The 18,349-nt window shown below is 43.4% G+C and overlaps 1 protein-coding gene across 9 annotated transcripts in view; it reads left to right on the forward strand.

Annotated features, from left to right (window-relative positions):
* Positions 1–18,349, forward strand: part of KIF21A (kinesin family member 21A) — a 255,299-nt gene that overhangs the window by 150,554 nt on the left and 86,396 nt on the right. For all 9 annotated transcript variants that reach the window (XR_013621375.1, XR_013621377.1, XR_013621378.1 and 6 more), the window contains 4 exons: positions 5,846–5,909; positions 7,741–7,949; positions 9,558–9,671; positions 14,110–14,232. Coding sequence is in view for 5 of the 9 variants with exons in the window: in XM_078768210.1 (XP_078624336.1) it covers positions 5,846–5,909; positions 7,741–7,949; positions 9,558–9,671; positions 14,110–14,232 (510 nt within the window). In the remaining 4 variants the exon portion in view is untranslated. The remainder of the gene's footprint in view (positions 1–5,845; positions 5,910–7,740; positions 7,950–9,557; positions 9,672–14,109; positions 14,233–18,349) is intronic.

Here is an 18,349-nt window from a genome sequence, read left to right on the forward strand (position 1 = left end):
ATCTGCCAATCACTCTACCATTACCAATCATCACTCTGCCAATCCTTTGCCAATCATCAAATTTTGTTTTTCTAATTTCGGGGCCAAACCACTATCCTCGTCACACGTCTACTCACTAGAGCCTCTCGGTGCGCCAATTCATTTCCAAAGCTCGGCTTCGTAAAGCCGAGCAATGAATGCGGGTTGCTTGGTGCCAGCGGCTGGTTACGTCCGGCATTCGGTGCAGGGAAGGACGCTTACCCGGGCCGAGATCCCACACACCATCTCGGCACAGAGCCGTCCAATGGCCCGATCTCGACCTGCCGGAACGCCTCAACAAAAAGGGGTCGCCATGACGACCCTTCCTATCGGGCTGCCCGCTCCGCCTAGTGGAGCACGGACGCGGCCGTTCAAAGCGCGGCCCGGCATGGATCTCGCACGGCGGTTCTTTCGAAACCGCCGCGGATCCCCGCGGCACGCAAAGCTGCCTGGCGCGCACCGAGGGCCCGATTCGGCTATACGTCGCTCTAACCGCTAACCCGGTCAGCGTCGATGCTCCACTTGCATGCTCACACCCCGCAGCCCGTTCCTTGCTCATACATCCAGCGGTCTCCATGCTCTTTGTCATTTCACCTTCCCTGACACACCCAGGTACACTCATTCCGCTTACAGACTTGGTCACACACCTGACCACCGCACACCTTTGCACACACTTGTCGTTCGCACACCTCACCAACACACCTCTTCACGCCCCCTCCTCGGTCACCTCCTCTGTGACAACCACAGGTGTGCTCTCACTTGCACACCCAACCACGTGCCTCACTACCAACTCCAGCGTGCATTCCCATACGTGCACTACCATTCCAGGTGTGCATCCTTCCATTCCAGGTGTACATCCTCTCTCACCTGCCACAACCAACTCACGCTCCGTTTCACTCTCACAACTCTTACCACCACACTCGGTCGCGCATTCACCCTTACTCTTGACAGCGTACTCTGTACTCATGCACCCGTCCGTTACACACCTTTCTCGCGCACACTCTCCCTTTACACCCTCCGTAACACTCACCACAGGTGTGCATTCTCCCTTACTCTTGACAGCGCACATTTTCCTCATGCACCCGTCCGTTACACACCTTTCTCGTGCATCCTCTTGCGCACACTCTCCCGTTACATCCTCCGTAACACTCACCACAGGCGTGCATGCTTCCGTTACATCCCTTGTAACACTCCCTACGACGCGCTTCCATGTGCCCCCCCGCACACGCGCTACGACCAACTCACTCTCGACAGCACACTCACTCCTTGGCGCGCACTTTTTCCTTACACACCCATAGTCGGACATTCTCGCACACCTCTTTCGCACACTGTACCTGTCGCACACTTCACCAACGGCCTCTCACGAACACCCGGATCCAAATCAACCCCCAAGCCGACTGAAGCTCCCCTCACATCATATACATTTCCGAATATATCGCCACTCACCTTGGCACCTCGTCTCTGCACCTCCTTCGCCACCTGCAAACTCTTTATTTGGTTAGCGAGCACACCATCACGATTTGAGCACCGACCTTGCACATACTCCATCACTTCCTCCTTTATCTCCCTCTTAGTTTCCCTCCGTCTCTTCTTAATTTCACTCACCCCCTCTTCCACCTTCTCTAATTTTTTCTTCACCTCTTTTATTTCCCGGTGCGTCACCTCAATTTCGTCCTCTAAGGCTACCTTGACCGTTTCTATGTGCGTCCTCACCTCCCGGTCCTTTGTCTCCATTACTTCTGTCACCTCGTCCAACCTCGTTGTCAGTCCCTCACGTACCATCTTACATTCCTTCTGTGTCGCTATTAATTCGTTCTTAATGTCTTTTTGTGTCGCTTTTAACCCTCCTAGTACCGCAGTGTTCCTTTGTACCTGCTCCACTAACTCCGTCTGTCCCACCGTCAGCTGTTCCACCTCCTGCGTCAGGTCCTCTATGCCCCCCTGTAACCTAGCCGTATTATTCCTCACCTCTTTCTCCATACGCTTCTCACCTCGCTTTACCTCCTCGCGTACCCCCGAGACTTCCTCGCTTACACCTCGTCGTATCTCCTTCTTCATCTCCTCCATCTCTTTTGTAGATGCCACCCTCATCTGTCCCAATTCATCCCTCTGAGCATCCAATTTACCTTCTAACCCGATTTTCACCTCCTCTATCTGGTTCCCCATCCGTTTGATTTCCCGGGCGGATTGCTCCCCTACTTCCCGCAATTTGTCATCCATTGTGTTTTCTAACCCCCTTAACCCATTTTTCACCCCCTCTATCTGATTCTCCTGGGCAGCCATTCTATTTTCCACCCCCGTTAACCCATTTTTCACCCCCTCTATCTGATTCTCCTGGGCAGCCATTCTATTTTCCACCCCCGTTAACCCATTTTTCACCTCTTTTATCCCGTTGTCTAACCCCTCAAATTTATTGTCCAACCCCTTAAAATTATTGTCTAACCATTCACCGGTACCCCTCGCTTCATCCCTCATTGCTCCCATTTGGCCCCTCAATTCGTCCCTCATTTGCTCACCCATTTTTTCCATATACCCCATCATCTGCGCCGCGAAGAGGTCCAATTTCCCCAGCGCTGCGGTCTCGGCTGCCGCAGCGCCGCCATTTTGTGCCTCTTCAACCACGTGCGCGAGGGCGCCATTTTGTGCGCCTGACACCTCCTCAACCACCTCCTCATTGCTCTCCTCCATTTCTTCCCTCTGATCCTGGGTTACCCCTAACCCCTCTTCTAGTTCCCCCACCGGCATCCGATCGCCTTGACTATCCATGGCACGACTCAATTTGTGATTTAAAAAACGAAATCTTGGCCGCTCCAAATTTTGACCAAATTTTTTCTTGATGTTTTAAAAATTTGGTTCGGGCCTCGTATCTCACTCCCAGACACCAATTGTTACTGACCGTGGATAAGATGTTAATTTGCCGAGCGGATGGCGCCGCGGCCCTAACAGTTACCCCGACTAACCCGATTCCTGAACGTTGGCCAAAATCGCGCCACAGATATTCAATAGGGAAAAGACAAAGGCGACACTGATGTGAAGAAGAAGAAGAAGAAGAAGAAGAAGAAGAAGAAGAAGGAGACAAAAAGGTTTGTAATGCTACTAAATTTATTCCTACTATTTACACAATCAAAGAAACCAAGGAGAAGGAAGGATAATAAAATAATTTGCAGAAGAAATCAGAGACACAGTGAAAATCGCTAGCTTACCTACAGTCTTAATTAACCCAGAGACAAGACAAACAGAACAAACTCACGTACACAAATGGGGAAATTGCAGGCAGGAATGACAGGAGGTGGGTGGCTGGAGGGGGAGGAAGGCACGGAGCTGGCTGGAGCTTGATCCCGCACGGGACGTCGGGCTGGACCTCGACGGCCGCCGATGCCACCGATCCTGTCGTGTGCGCGGGGTAACGGGTCGGAGCTGCTTGGTGGAGCCAACGCTGCTGGTGGGGGGTCTGGCGTGACGGGTCCTCTCTCTTTCTTAGTCCAACCCAGTCCAACAACTTCCTCTCTTGCTTAGTCCAACTCTTAGTCCCACTCAGTCCAACTCTTCCTCTCTTGCTTAGTCCAACAACAACTTCCAGGCTTTCGCGCGCGCTCTATATAGCGCCTCAGGCGATCAAGCCGCTGGTGTCCAGGACACGCCCATCGGTGGGCTCGCCTCGGCCCTGATTGGTCGGCACGGCCCTCTGGCTCCGCCCTTGATGACGATGGGCGGGCACGCCCAGGAGTCGGCAGCTCCTCCCCCTTCTTCTCCAAGCCGACCTCGTTGCGAATGGAGTCGCGGAGGGAACAGTTGGCAATTGTTGGAAGGGGAATGTGAATGAAAGGGGATCTACTCTTATTTCACTTGGTGCAATGGAGTATTTAAATTAATGGAAGACACAGCCTTAGCCTAATACACATAATAAGGATATAACTACTGAACAGGGATATATGGTGTCCTTCGTGTATGCTTTATGGAATTAACTACAGGGACGCCCTTTGACCTTTATACAACGGACTGGAGGCAGGAGGGTCCAGAATAAAGAAATAATAATAAAAAAAACACAACAAAAAAAAACACAATCCTCATATCCACAACAATATATATATTGTATATATATATATATATGTGTGTGTGTGTACAATGTACACTTGTCATCAAATACTTTTTATTTTATTTTATTACTGCTGTACATCAGCACACTTTATTATCTCCGCCACCAAAGGTGGATGTAGGTTATGTTTTCACCCTTGTCTGTTTGTCTGTCTGTTTGTTTGTTTGTGAACAAAATATCTCAAAAGGTTGTGGACGGATTCGGACGAAATTTGGCAGAGATGTAGTGTATGTGACAAGGACGAAATGATTAGATTTTGGTGAAGATCTGGATTCGGATCCGGCTACCAGAATTTTTAAAGTGATTTTTCACCATTGAGAGATGGGGCCAAAAACTATATATAGCAGGATATCTGAAAAATTTGTGGACGGATTTGGACAAAACCTCCTGGGAAGCTTGGGCGTGTGACAAGGACTAATCGATTCGATTTTGGTGAAGATCTGAATCTGGATTCAGATACGAGAATTATTTTATTTTTAAGTGATTCTTCACCATTGAGAGATCAGGCGAAAAGCAATATATAACATGATATTTAAAAAAGTGATGGACAAGTTATGGCTAAATTAGGTGGATGGTTAGGTGACGAGAACAAGCCGATTCGATTTTGGTTCAGGTCCGAATCCAGATCCAGCCTATCAGTGGGATACAAAACATAAACTGTCCGGCCTGGCGTTGGTATCCGCTCTACCGAGTGCCGTTCTAGTTACTGCTGTATCGGAACTGCTACTGCTATGTAATGGTGAACTGAAATGTTATGGTACAATTGTGAAATGTTACTCGGCTCTTCCATGTTTTCATTTTCTTTTCTTTTTTACATTTTATTTACTAATTATGAATTTACATATTATACAATTATATCTACTTCGGTATATATCAAGACGCAATACACAATTGATTAGTCATTGCACAACGGATTCGGTACGCACTACGGAATCATACAATCATTTTAAAGGTTGTAAGCATGAAGTATTATGTTATTATAAAGTAAAAATTAATAGGTAATCTAATCCAGTAATTCTAAATGAGATATGTGATAATGCTAGGTTGGATAATGATATGAAAAATGTGTAAATTGGTGGGACCTCTAAACATGCTCATATTTGTCTATTTCTTGCATGCAGGGTCCTGTTGTCATGTGTAACAGGAACCAGCCTTATGAAGCGAGCGGCATATTTTCTACATTTTCCCCCTATTTTTTTGGGCCACTCGATGAACATCCATTTGGAAATTGCTCTCGGCCGAACAGCATGTTAAGTCACAAGATGGCACGAGATAAGTCGATATGCATTATGGAAAACGTAACGATACTTGTTTTATAAAGACAAATAGAAAAACGACAAAAGAAAAACATCAAATGTGTAAATTTCAACCATCTATAACAGCAACAATTGATTCAAGGAAAACTTTCATCTACTTGTGGAATACTATACTTCCAAATCTCCGGAAACCACCGATGATTCTGAGAAAGTGTGCACCATTTATGCATTCATAAACTCCTTTACATTTACAAGGAGGATAATTTTCTCAACGTCATCAAAAATTGAAATACTGTTCATCTAAAATTATCATCTAACTTTGTTCAAAATGATTGCTCATCAAGACCTGGAATCTTCTAAAATTGTGGGTTGTAAATGTTCAACTACTTATTTCATGGCCGAACTTGTGTTTGAAAAGTCCATCGAGACCAGGCAGCTGATTCTGATGACTCACCTGCTGGATCTTTACCCACAGCCTGCTGACCAGTGAATTGAGTAAAATGTCAGTCGCTCAAGGTGACAGCCGACCCCGAGATAAGGTATGCAGGGAAAGGTCATTTTGTTGGTTGACAAAAACACCACTATTGAGTAATGACAGCAGAATCATATCGTTGCAAACAGTATACTACAGACTTGGCATTTAATATAGAATATTAATTTTTTTCTTGACTTGGGTTTACTTTCTTAACTCAGCATATCAATCTGGTGAGTTTCTTTTCCACTTTGGTGATTTATTTGTTAAAAGAACCATGTCACTGATTGTCTGTCGCAGCAAGAAGTCAACAACAGGATTATATCACAGGTGGCGTGGCAAAATGTACGGACAGGTGCATTTGATGATTGGCTTCACAGTCGGGTACACAAAGGTTGTTGCGTTCTGTATTAGTGGAAAACAACTGCTGCACGTCTCCAAAAGTCATTGCCGCTTCCTCTGGAGATGGTCCATCAACTCGACAATGCTGTTTGTCATGGAGTGGTGGCTTTACGAAATTACGGCATGAAACAGCGTGCTATTGCTCGGCAGTATGGCATCACTCAAGGTCAGGTGTCAAAGATCCTGAAACGAAATGCTCAGAGGGGTGTCCCTACTCCAATACCGAGGCCAGGACGTCCCCGCAGAACCACAAGGAGGGATGATCGCCAGCTGCACCGGTTAGTCCGCAATGGCCGTACCAAGTCAGCTAATTGGCTTAGGGCTGAGTAGCAGCAACTGACAAATGTGCATGTATCCAGAAGGCTAGTCAACCAACGATTGGTTCAAGCAGGCTATCGTGCCAGGCGTCCCCTGAGAAAGCCACGCCTGACCAGACAACACCGCCAGCATCGATTGCAGTGGGCCAGAGAGCACCGTCAATGGCAGCCAGGACACTGGAATCACGTGATCTTCAGTGACGAGTCTAGATTTCTGGTCTATCGTCAAGATGGCCACGTCCGAGTGCGCAGACAAGTGCATGAAGCTTACAACAAAGATTGTATAGTGCCAAGAGTCCAAGCTGGAGGTGGTGGGGTGACCGTTTGGGCTGCTTTTCATGCAGGGGGCAAAACTGACCTGGTTGTTCTGAATGGAAACCTGAACCAGTTCAAGTACAGGGCCATTCTGGAAGAAACATTGCTTCCATTTGCTCGTGCAGCCTTTCGAGGAAACTTTGTCTTCCAAGATGACAATGCACAGCCTCATCGTGCTCGCATGATCCAACACTTTCTTGCTGACCGTGGTGTAGAGCATATGGAGTGGCCTGCCATGTCCCCGGATATGAATCCGATAGAGAACTTGTGGGCAGAATTAACGCATCAAATCGACCACTTGGGCCAGCAGCCCACCACTGTGCGTGAATTGCAGCCGGCTATTGTCACTGCATGGCAAGCGATTCCTGTCCAAACCTTGGCAAATCTCGTGAACAGCATGCCTAAACGTGTACGTGCTCTCCTGAATGCTCGTGGGGGTTACACGAAGTACTGAACTGTAATTTTACTGTCCGTAATCCCAGTCGTAATTTAACTTTTGTTTTTGTTTAAAAAAAATTTGGCTAATGTGCAAAATAAAGAGATACTTCTGGAAAACGTACAGAAGTTTAACACAGTACTGTCCATGAATTGAGTTCGATATCAGTTTCTATGACTTTCAAGGATCAATTTATTTGTTTCGAAATGTCAAATGTGGTTTTTGTTTCTTTTAAAGGTCACATTAACAAAATCTAGAATAATTTCAACATAATTCCAATGAACTTTTGGTTCTAAGACATCTTGAAAAGTAAGTTCGCCCCCACAAAAAAAATATTCCATATTAAATGCCAAGTCTGTATAATCTCTGAATATGAACTTACTTGTTGGTTTGTAATTTGGCTGTTAATTTTTTTCTTTTCTTTCAAGGCGAGGCGCAGGATGACCACACAGAGAGACCTCCTCTTTGTGGATGGTGAATCTGGGGTGGAGTCTGCACCAAAGGAGAACCCTTTACCCACAGCCTTACCTCTATTGTTTGAGAAAACGGAAAGAGCTCCGAATGAACCATTGCGTTCTCCTCGTGGTGCAGCTGATAAGGATTTCATGATCGGGTTACAGACAAGACCCAATGGGCAGTAAGTAGCCATCAGCTCATTAAACAGCTCCAAATGTTAAATCATCTGTCAATTTTTTATTTCTGTTCTTCACAGTGATTATAGAAACTCAAAAGATGCTTGTACATCTCTTGAGTTTATATATTGCTGATGTTGGAATCACATTATTTGAGGCCTTCCTTGCCTTTCCTGGTTAAAACTAAAATGGCCAGTCCCATTACTTTTAAAACCTGTTTGCACAGTAAATCTGTTTTGTTTAAGAATGGTTTACACTTTTAGGGTGAGTAAATCACACTTTTATCATAGCTTCTGTCATGCTCTAGCCTCACCTCTCTCAAGTTTGTGATAGCATGAAATGAGAGGCTTGCAGCCCACGTCATCACCCTTCCTCTGCCTTCCTCCAGCATTAGATCTCGCATTTTGGTATGGAGGGGGATGATGGTTCCAAAAGAGTATTTGAGCAAAATTAGTGTCAAAGGTACACAGGCATCGAGGTTGTAGAGGGGGCGGGGGTTCTAACACCTGAATCGCATCATTCATTCCAAAGCATAGAATCTCATCATTCATCCAGCACCTGAATCTCATCATTCATCCAGAACCTGAATCTTATCATTCATCCAGAACCTGAATCTTATCATTCATCCAGCACCTGAATCTCATCATTCATCCAGCACCTGAATTGCATCATTCATTCCAAAGCATAGAATCTTATCATTCATCCAGCACCTGAATCGCATCATTCATTCCAAAGCATAGAATCTTATCATTCATCCAGCACCTGAATCGCATCATTCATTCCAAAGCATAGAATCTTATCATTCATCCAGCACCTGAATCAAATCATTCATCCAGCACATGAAGCTCATCATTCATCCAGCACATGAATCTCATCATTCATCCAGCACCTGAATCTCATCATTCATCCAGCACATGAATCTCATCATTCATCCAGCACCTGAATCTCATCATTCATCCAGCACCTGAATCTCATCATTCATCCAGAACCTGAATCTTATCATTCATCCAGCACCTGAATCGCATCATTCATTCCAAAGCATAGAATCTTATCATTCATCCAGCACCTGAATCTCATCATTCATCGAGCACATGAAGCTCATCATTCATCCAGCACATGAATCTCATCATTCATCCAGCACCTGAATCTCATCATTCATCCAGCACATGAATCTCATCATTCATCCAGCACCTGAATCTCATCATTCATCCAGCACATGAAAATTAACTAGTTATGTTTTCACCCCTGTCTGTTTGTCTGTCTTTGAGCAGGATTTCTCTAAAATTTGTGGACGGATTCGGACAAAACTTTGTGGGCAAGTTGGGTGGGTGACAAGGACGAATTGATTAGGTTTGGTGAAGCTTTTAGGAGGTAAAAGCAATTCATAGTCCTGGGGGTTCAGGGTTGGGGGTGGAGGGAGGATGTCATTTCACTCAATTGAAGTGTGTATCGTTTAGCACTGCTCCCAGTGGGAGAGAGAGGTTGGCATTATAAGTTGTACTAAAATAGGCCAATTCTTGGACAAATATCCCGTCCGTAAGGACAGGTTCTTCATTTGCATTCATAAACCCCAAAAAATCATGATGTGACAAGGATTCTATTTTTCTCCCCAGTGCACGAACTCCCTCTGGTGGAAATGAGAGACGCCTACCAGAGCCTTCACCACTGTCTAGGAGGAAAGCTTATGACCGATCACCAACGGATCGTTCTCGGCCGCGAGACCAAAAGTACAACACATCCGCAACAACGCTTCTTGATAAACTACACCACAGTTTCACTGATGTTTTATAAATAAAAAAACCTATTACAAAGCATCCCCAACCAGAAGTTCAATGGTTCTGTCACCGAATAATTTTTGCCAAGCAACTTTATCTTACTATTTGTCCATATGTTGTGTCCTTTCCTGAACAACTTAGCTCCTCAACTTTTGTACAAAAATTTGTCCTGTTTTTGTGCTGTGTTTATTCACATACAACAGAGTGAGAGCTTTCTGTTTGCTCATAATTTTATCCACGTTTCAAAAGAATATGCTTCCCTCCTTGGTTTTTGGAGCTTTTGCTGGAAGCCATTGTAATAAAAGTCAATCTTTAGTTTCACAACTTCTGATCCAAATTTCTCTTGATCATTGAAACTTATCTTTGCAGCATAGCTAGCAAACAAATACCTACACACTATGTTTGTGCTTTTCTTTCACCTATTTATTGATTGCCTTTGATTGATGTTCTTTGAGACAAGATCCAGGCTCATGTCGGGCGAGGTGATGGAGGGTGAAAAATCAATGAACTAAAAGTAGAGCAGTTATAGCACACGTGAACAACAGAAGTGAGGGAATCAAACAGAAGTAGAGGAGGGGAGAAACACAATAATCTGCAAGTAAGAGAAAGAGGGTTAATCAGGGTAGAAAAGATCGTAGCTAGGGATGGCTGGTGGTCCTTCCAACCCAACCCCCCCCCCCCCCACCCCCCTAATCCCCACCCCACCACAACTCTTCAACCACCCCCCACTACCAACTCCTCAACCGCCCCCCACTACAACTCCTCAACACCCCACCTCCCCACACTACAATGCCCAACCCCTCTTCGTACAACAACAACTACAACAACTACGCCCACAACAAATGAACCACCTCCTCCCCCTCCACAACTCCTCAACCCTCCCACACTCCCCCCCGCCCCCCCCCCCCAGCCGCAACCTCCCCCTTCCAAATCGATCCCATCTTTACTTTCCCCTACCCTGCTTCTCATAAAAGCTAACGGGCATTCTCACATCGAAACAGTGGAGTATTTAACGCTTTCCACACCCCTATCATGTTATCACTGACTTCACAGAAACACGTCACGGTCACCTGTCCAACTCCCAATTTTAAGAGTAAATAGTCGGAAATAAAATAATAGCAAAGACCTGCATAACCTACACAGTAAAACCGCTGCTTGAGAGAATGGCACATAGTTATTTGGGCACATAGTTATTTGGGCACATAGTTATTTGGGCACATAGTTATTTGGGCACATAGTTATTTGGGCACATAGTTATTTGGGCACATAGTTATTTGGGCACATAGTTATTTGGCGCATAGTTATTTGGGCATATAGTTATTTGGGCACATAGTTATTTGGGCACATAGTTATTTGGGCACATAGTTATTTGGGCACATAGTTATTTGGGCACATAGTTATTCGGGCACATAGTTATTCGGGCACATAGTTATTCGGGCACATCGTTATTCGGGCACATCGTTATTCGGGCACATCGTTATTTGGGCACATAGTTATTTGGGCACATAGTTATTTGGGCACATCGTTATTTGGGCACATAGTTATTTGGGCACATAGTTATTTGGGCACATAGTTATTTGGGCACATAGTTATTTGGGCACATAGTTATTTGGGCACATAGTTATTTGGGCACATCGTTATTTGGGCACATAGTTATTTGGGCACATAGTTATTTGGGCACATAGTTATTTTGGCACATAGTTATTTGGGCACATAGTTATTTGGGCACATAGTTATTTGGGCACATCGTTATTTGGGCACATCGTTATTTGGGCACATCGTTATTTGGGCACATCGTTATTTGGGCACATGGTTATTTGGGCACATGGTTATTTGAGCACATGGTTATTTGGGCACATGGTTATTTGGGCACATGGTTATTTGGGCACATGGTTATTTGGGCACATGGTTATTTGGGCACATAGTTATTTGGGTGGGGTATAAACAACAGAACACGGCCTCGATTACTGAGGCCTATCTTCACATGGTCCTTGACGCCTATCGGCTCAAAATCCTTTTAACTGTTGTTTTGATCGTTTTACACTGAAGGGAATACTTATAAGGATGGCATGGCAATTGTGAATATGACAGCTTCAAAGATGTCTTTGACTTTGTATGGCATATACTTTGCAAGGACCAAAATGGCGGCCCTAATATAGGAATTGTGGGTGGAGTCCAATGTGTGAAAACTATCCAACCAATGTGTGAAAACCAGACGGACGCATGCACGGCTCCTTTTATAGAATGGAAGAGGAACGAAATAGTTGAAGTCTGTGGAAAGCATAGAATTTGGGACTTTAAACATGATTCTGAAAGAACCGTGGAGGATCATAGGGCTGAGAAAACAAAAAAGGTAACCGTTGGAGAGGCAGTCAAAAACAGATTACTGAGCTTTCTATAAAGCGAGAGCTACAATCCCTCTGCTTTTTTTCATCCAGCTTTTTGTTCAAAAAGTATCCGACCTTTATTTTTCGTGCGTAAAAAAAAAGAAGCTAGGGAGGCGTTGATTGGTGCACGTATGTAGGCGATCCTAATGCGCACGCGTGAATTTTTTCCCACCTGCAGAAGCTGTCATTCGACGGCAGACCGCCGATGAGTGAGGACATGTAAGTGAGCGCCGTCGGATTTTCGTTTTTGACAAACTGACGGGAAAACTTGAACAACGCTACTGCATCAAATTTTGTGTAAAGCTTGGCGATTCCCAAGTGGAAACAATCCGCAAGATTCAACACCGTTCATTCCATTATGAAGGAGGATTTGGCCTTCAGGAGAATCTCAGCGAAGTTCGTACCAAAGCTGCTAACGATTGAGCAGAAGCAACTCCGTTTGGAGATCGCACAGGACGTGCTGGAGACTGTGAACAGCGATCCCAGCTTCCTCAACACAGTGATCACTGGCGATGAGTCCTGGGTTTATGGGTACGACCCAGAAACCAAGTTGCAGTCATCACAATGGAAGCATCCAACATCCCCGAGGCCAAAAAACACAAAATTTGATGCAGTAGCGTTGTTCCAGTTTTTCCGTCATTTTGTCAAAAACGAAAATCCGACGGCGCTCACTTACATGTCCTCACTCATCGGCGGTCTGCCGTCGAATGACAGCTTCTGCAGGTGGGAAAAAATTCACGCGTGTGCATTAGGATCGCCTACATACGTGCACCAATCAACGCCTCCCTAGCTTCTTCTTTTTTACGCACGAAAAATAAAGGTCGGATACTTTTTGAACACACTACGTATACTTCATGGAAGTGGTGTCGCACACAAATTGCACAGTCACATGCAGACAGACGTCAGACAAAAATGGCTGTTTACCTTGGGGAAAAGTAACTTCCAGGAGCACCCCACATGCTGGTGACGTGATCTAGTGGAAATGCTCTTCTGTACAGAGTCAGCAGGATGCCTTTAGTGAAAGATCTTCATCCCCAAGGGATTATAACTTACTATCCTCTAAATGAAGAGTGTGAAGCGACATAGCAACATTTACCAGTTTTTAAGTCTTTTGAAAAAGACTCGGCCGGGGTTCCAGCTGCTGACCTCCCACACTCAGAGTGGGCTCTCATTACGTTATCATTACGCCACCGATTCTGGTGCTTTGGACTCATCTTGGAAGCTTGTGCAACAAGCCATACTTATAATCATTTTAGAACATTTGAAACTTTTCCCCACCACTTTTCCATTCTTGCCCACAGTAAACCTAGAGGCTGCCAAATGTTTATTTGACAAGTCTACAGGATTGGGAACGCGTGTGTACATAACTCACTTGTTTTTTCTGTTTGTACAGAATCTAGACTCATGGAAGAGTGAGATCAAGTTTTGGGTTTACAGTACATTGGATAAGATGGAAAGTTTGTGAATGAATTACAAAATTTAATTTCTGACTGATGTGAGTTAGTCAAGTCAACAAATTCGAAGCTTACATCGGAACTTTTGCAAGTTTATCACGCATTCAAACTTTTATCAGCTATATGACTTGCATTATAAAGTTTAACAGGTTTGTGATGAAAAACATAAACTTTAGCTATATGTGGATGAGTATGTACACAATTGATGGTTGACAATCAACATTGGGAAAGGCATGAAATGTGTAACGATTTTGTTTTATTTGACCCATGGCTTATGCCCCAGGGGGTGGGGACTTGGGGTTGCAGGGGTCAAAAGAGAAGATCTCTTAAAACCAAAAACTTGATATTGGGTCATTGTTGGCGGAACTTTTTGCCATCTTTCAACTTTGCTTTCGGTGCGAGGCATGGAGACTTGCAATGGCCCACCATCGACTGTGCTCAAGTTGTTATTATTATAGTCATTATACATTTTGAAGTTTTGCCAAAATGTAGGTTCAGAAAATTTATGGCACCTCTGATTGAGTTTGTGGTTTTCTCGTCATTTTTCAGGTCTGATTCTGGGGCATCGGAGCCAAGTCTCACACCCCCAGGCTCTCCACCTGGCCGAACCCGTGAGATGAACGTGTTCTCTCGCCTTAGCACAAACGCAAACAGCTCACCAGCTCAGGATAAGTGCGTTTTACTCTTTGACTTTCAAGCAAAACATTTTCTCACCACCAACACCATTAATATAGAGTCAGGGTGAATTATTTGTCCCCCATCTGCACGGAGCAGCAATCAACAGCACATTCACTACCTGATTGTTGATTCATTAAAGCTTTTGTAATCTACCTGCCTCAGGGTGTTGCATCATAAAGCATGCTGATTGACATTAAACAAGTATAGTTTGAAAAGAGTATGACACTGTGCTGATACCCTGGCCAAATTTTAAAATCAATGTATGAGTTTAGCACTTTGCCTCAGGAAGGAAGCTTCCTGGTCTATAACTGCTGTGGCAACCCCCAAGATGCTTATGAATGATGAATTCAGATAAACTCAAGACTTCTGCATGACTTTTTGCATTTCATAGTAATTCCTGTAGTGTTGATCGTAATATATATATATATATATATATATATATATATATATATATATATATATATATATACATACACACACACACATACATACATACATACATACATACATACATACATACACCACCGGTCAAAAGTTTTAGAACGCCTCAATTTTTCCAGTTTTTATTGAAATTTACGCAGTTTAATGTCTCAATGTACTCTGAAATTAAGCATAGAACAAATAAACAATTGGAGATAAAAAAGAAATCATAGAATCATTTTGTTTAACAAAGTTTAATTTAAATTTTTGACTCAACAAAGTAGCCACCTTTTGCAGATATAACCGCCGAACACACTCGTGGCATTCTTGCTACAATGGAAATCAAATATTGTTCGGGAAGTTCTTCCCAACACTGTTGCAGAAGTTCCCACAAATGTGTTGCACTTGTAGGTTGCTTTGCTTTCACCCTTCTGTCCAGTTCATGCCAAACCAGCTCGATGGGGTTTAAGTCTGGAGACTGCTGGCCATTCCATTATTTGAAGCCTACTGTCTTGCTCTTTTCCTCAAAGGTAGTTTTGAGATAGCCTGGAGGTGTGTTTAGGGTCATTATCTTGCTGTAGGATGAACCCCTGACCACGTAGGCATATACCAGAGGGTATTGCATGGCGCTGCAAAATGCTGTGGTAGCCCTTTTGGTTCAGGGTGCCAGTCACTCTGTGCAAGTTACCGACTCTGGATCCAGCAAAACAGCCCCAGACCATCACGCTTCCTCCTCCATGTTTGACAGTTGGTGTCACACACTGAGGAACCATCCTTTCGTCTACTCGCGGCGTACAAAACCCTGTGTGATGAACCAAATATTTCAAATTTTGATTCTTTGGACCATAAGACCTTCTTCCAGTCTTCAGTACTCCACTGGCGGTGCTTCATGGCCCAGGCAAGCCTCTTTTTCTTATTTTGCCATCTTAGCAATGGCTTTCTTACTGCCACTCGACCTGTCAAACCTGCAGCTCGAAGTCTTCTCTTCACAGTTGAAACTGAGACTTGCTTACTTCGACCAGTGTTAAGCTGTGCTTGAAGCTGTTGTCCTGTGAGCCGCCTATCACGCAAGCTGTTGACTCTCAGAAACTTGTCTTCTGATTATGTTGTGGCTTTGGATCTGCCAGACCTCTTCCTGTCAGAGTTTCCTCCAGTTTCCAATATACTACTTCCTGCAGTGCAATATTGTCCAAATAATGCTTCAGAGGGTGTAATAACAGTCTGTTCCAATACTGCTTTCATACAGACAGGGGGTTTGTAATCAAATAATCAGCAGAGGTTGGGACACCTGTAGGAATTGTTTGCATCAACTTTCAAGGCTTAATTTACTTACATTGCTTCAGAACAGCTGTAAGTTGTTAACCCATTACTTGTTCCCTGAAGAAAGCCTTTTTTTACAATATAACTGCAATTTACAATATTTTCCCGTTTTTGCTAACCTAAACTTTTTTTTAACCTCGAGCAGTTTACTGCTTACCTTTGTAACATTTCAGGTTATTCTCTGGACTTGAATTGCTTAAATTTCAATAAAAACTGGAAAAATTGAGGTGTTCTAAAACTTTTGACCGGTAGTGTGTGTGTATATATGTATATGTATATATATATATATATATATATATATATATATATATATATATATATATATATATATATATATATATATATATACATATACACATACACATACACATACACATACATACATACATACATACATATATACACATACATACATATACATATACACATACACATACACATACACATACATGTCATACATACACACACATACATACATATACACATACACATACACATACACATACATGTCATACATACACACACACACACATACAATTGTGTGTGTGTTAGTTACTTGCAGAGGTAAGACACCTACCTGTAAGCTGTCTAGCCTGGGTTTGATTGCTGGCCCAACTATAAACTGTCCAAATGGTGCTTCACATGCAGTGTTAGGGTTAGGTTGCATAACAGGTTGTGCTGACCCTCGGATGGACATTCATCTCACATGGGTGCCCGTCTGCTGGCATTATTTGTTTAGTTAGTTCTTTCTTGAAGAGTTGGCGAAATAGACCATGGGCCAGGTAGGGTCCATCTGCACCCCCGCTCCCCCTCACAACCCTCCGACCCCGTGTTTTTCTGGACCATTGTGGGTCACCCTGAAGTGGAAATCAACTGGTATCAGTTAATAAACTGGGACTCACTGTCCATTTGGGACCCATATTTGATGGTACGCCCAAAACACCGATTTTGTCATCGATGTCGCGCCATATTAAACGCTCTTATTTATTTCAGTGTCTGTGCTGGTTAATATTGCTCCATAGCACAAGTTTATATATATCAAAAGAAAGCTGATCATCTACTTATCATAATAAAATATCTACGTGACAGATTTAAGGGTAACTTGGTTGGCATAACTGGAGTTGAATAGCGGTACCCCATTTTTTCCGAACGTAATGCGGAATCGACTAAAATATTTCAGCTTATATGTAAAATACGGCTTCAAAATACCTGATATGCATAAATAGATATTTTTCTATCATTGTACATTATCTCAGCTTTCATTTGATACCATAAACTATCCCATAGCACCCAAACCCGTTTTGATACATCATGTCGAAGATACTACCGGTTCGTGGAAAAATGGTGGTTTGGTTCGACCCGTGGTTCCTGTGCTGTGTAAGCCAGCTATACATCTCTGTTGTAACTTTTGTCAATCGAATGAGTATTTTCCCAGATATATTAAATATTTACAAGTGGTCAAGGTTCTTTTGTTAAGGTTCTTTTCTCATTAAGGTTCTTAAGGTTCACATTAAGGTTCTTTTCTCAACCATCGAAGAAGCGCTATTTAAACATACAAATTTCATTCATAATCACATTCCCCTGTTCACCATGCCTCCCAAGACATATAGTCTAGTAGGAAGACTAGGTCCCCCTGCACCCCCCGGAGATATACTTCTAATCAGTGTTTCTAGATTGGAAAGAATGTGTAGAAAATGACTAGCTATGGCCCCAAGCTGAAAAAATGTCCCACATACCATTTTTATGCAAATTACTGCTGCCATTATCAAAAAAACGATTTTTGACATATCTCAGCCAATATTGCAGATAATTGAAAAATGAAGGTGTCTAGACCCATGTTTTGAAGGGCATAGATCATGATAGAACTATTCATAACATGATTACATGTGTCTATGGTATACTAGTATGCATATTAATGCTGTAATTACAAAATAATCAGTTTTACAAATGATAAGGATACGTTAATACTGCAGATAACTTAACATGGTACATAAGGGGTCTAAACCCAGGTATTTTCAAGGTTAAATGTCAACAAGATGCTCCTGAGTCTTGCATAGGGGCGGGACATTGGCAGTAACATTGGTACCACTCAACTTTTCTTCCCACCATTGACTTTGTATTGCGAGAGATTTTCACTTGCTTATTTAAAGGTTTCTCACCCAGCCCACGTAAAATCTACCAACTCCTGCTGTTAACTCCCAAACATATTTTTTTATGTTATCCAATCACAGTGCAGAAATGACAGACTAGAGATCCAAATTAGTGCTGCTATAGCTGCCATTTTACATTTCCATCCATGTAACATGCGTGCTCGCGCGCTCGTATCAATTGGTAATGTCGCGCGCTCGTATCAATTGGTAACGTTGATGTT

The sequence above is a fragment of the Myxine glutinosa genome, chromosome 1 (genome assembly GCF_964187855.1).
Source record: "Myxine glutinosa chromosome 1, kmMyxGlut1.1, whole genome shotgun sequence".
Lineage (NCBI taxonomy): Eukaryota > Metazoa > Chordata > Myxini > Myxiniformes > Myxinidae > Myxine > Myxine glutinosa.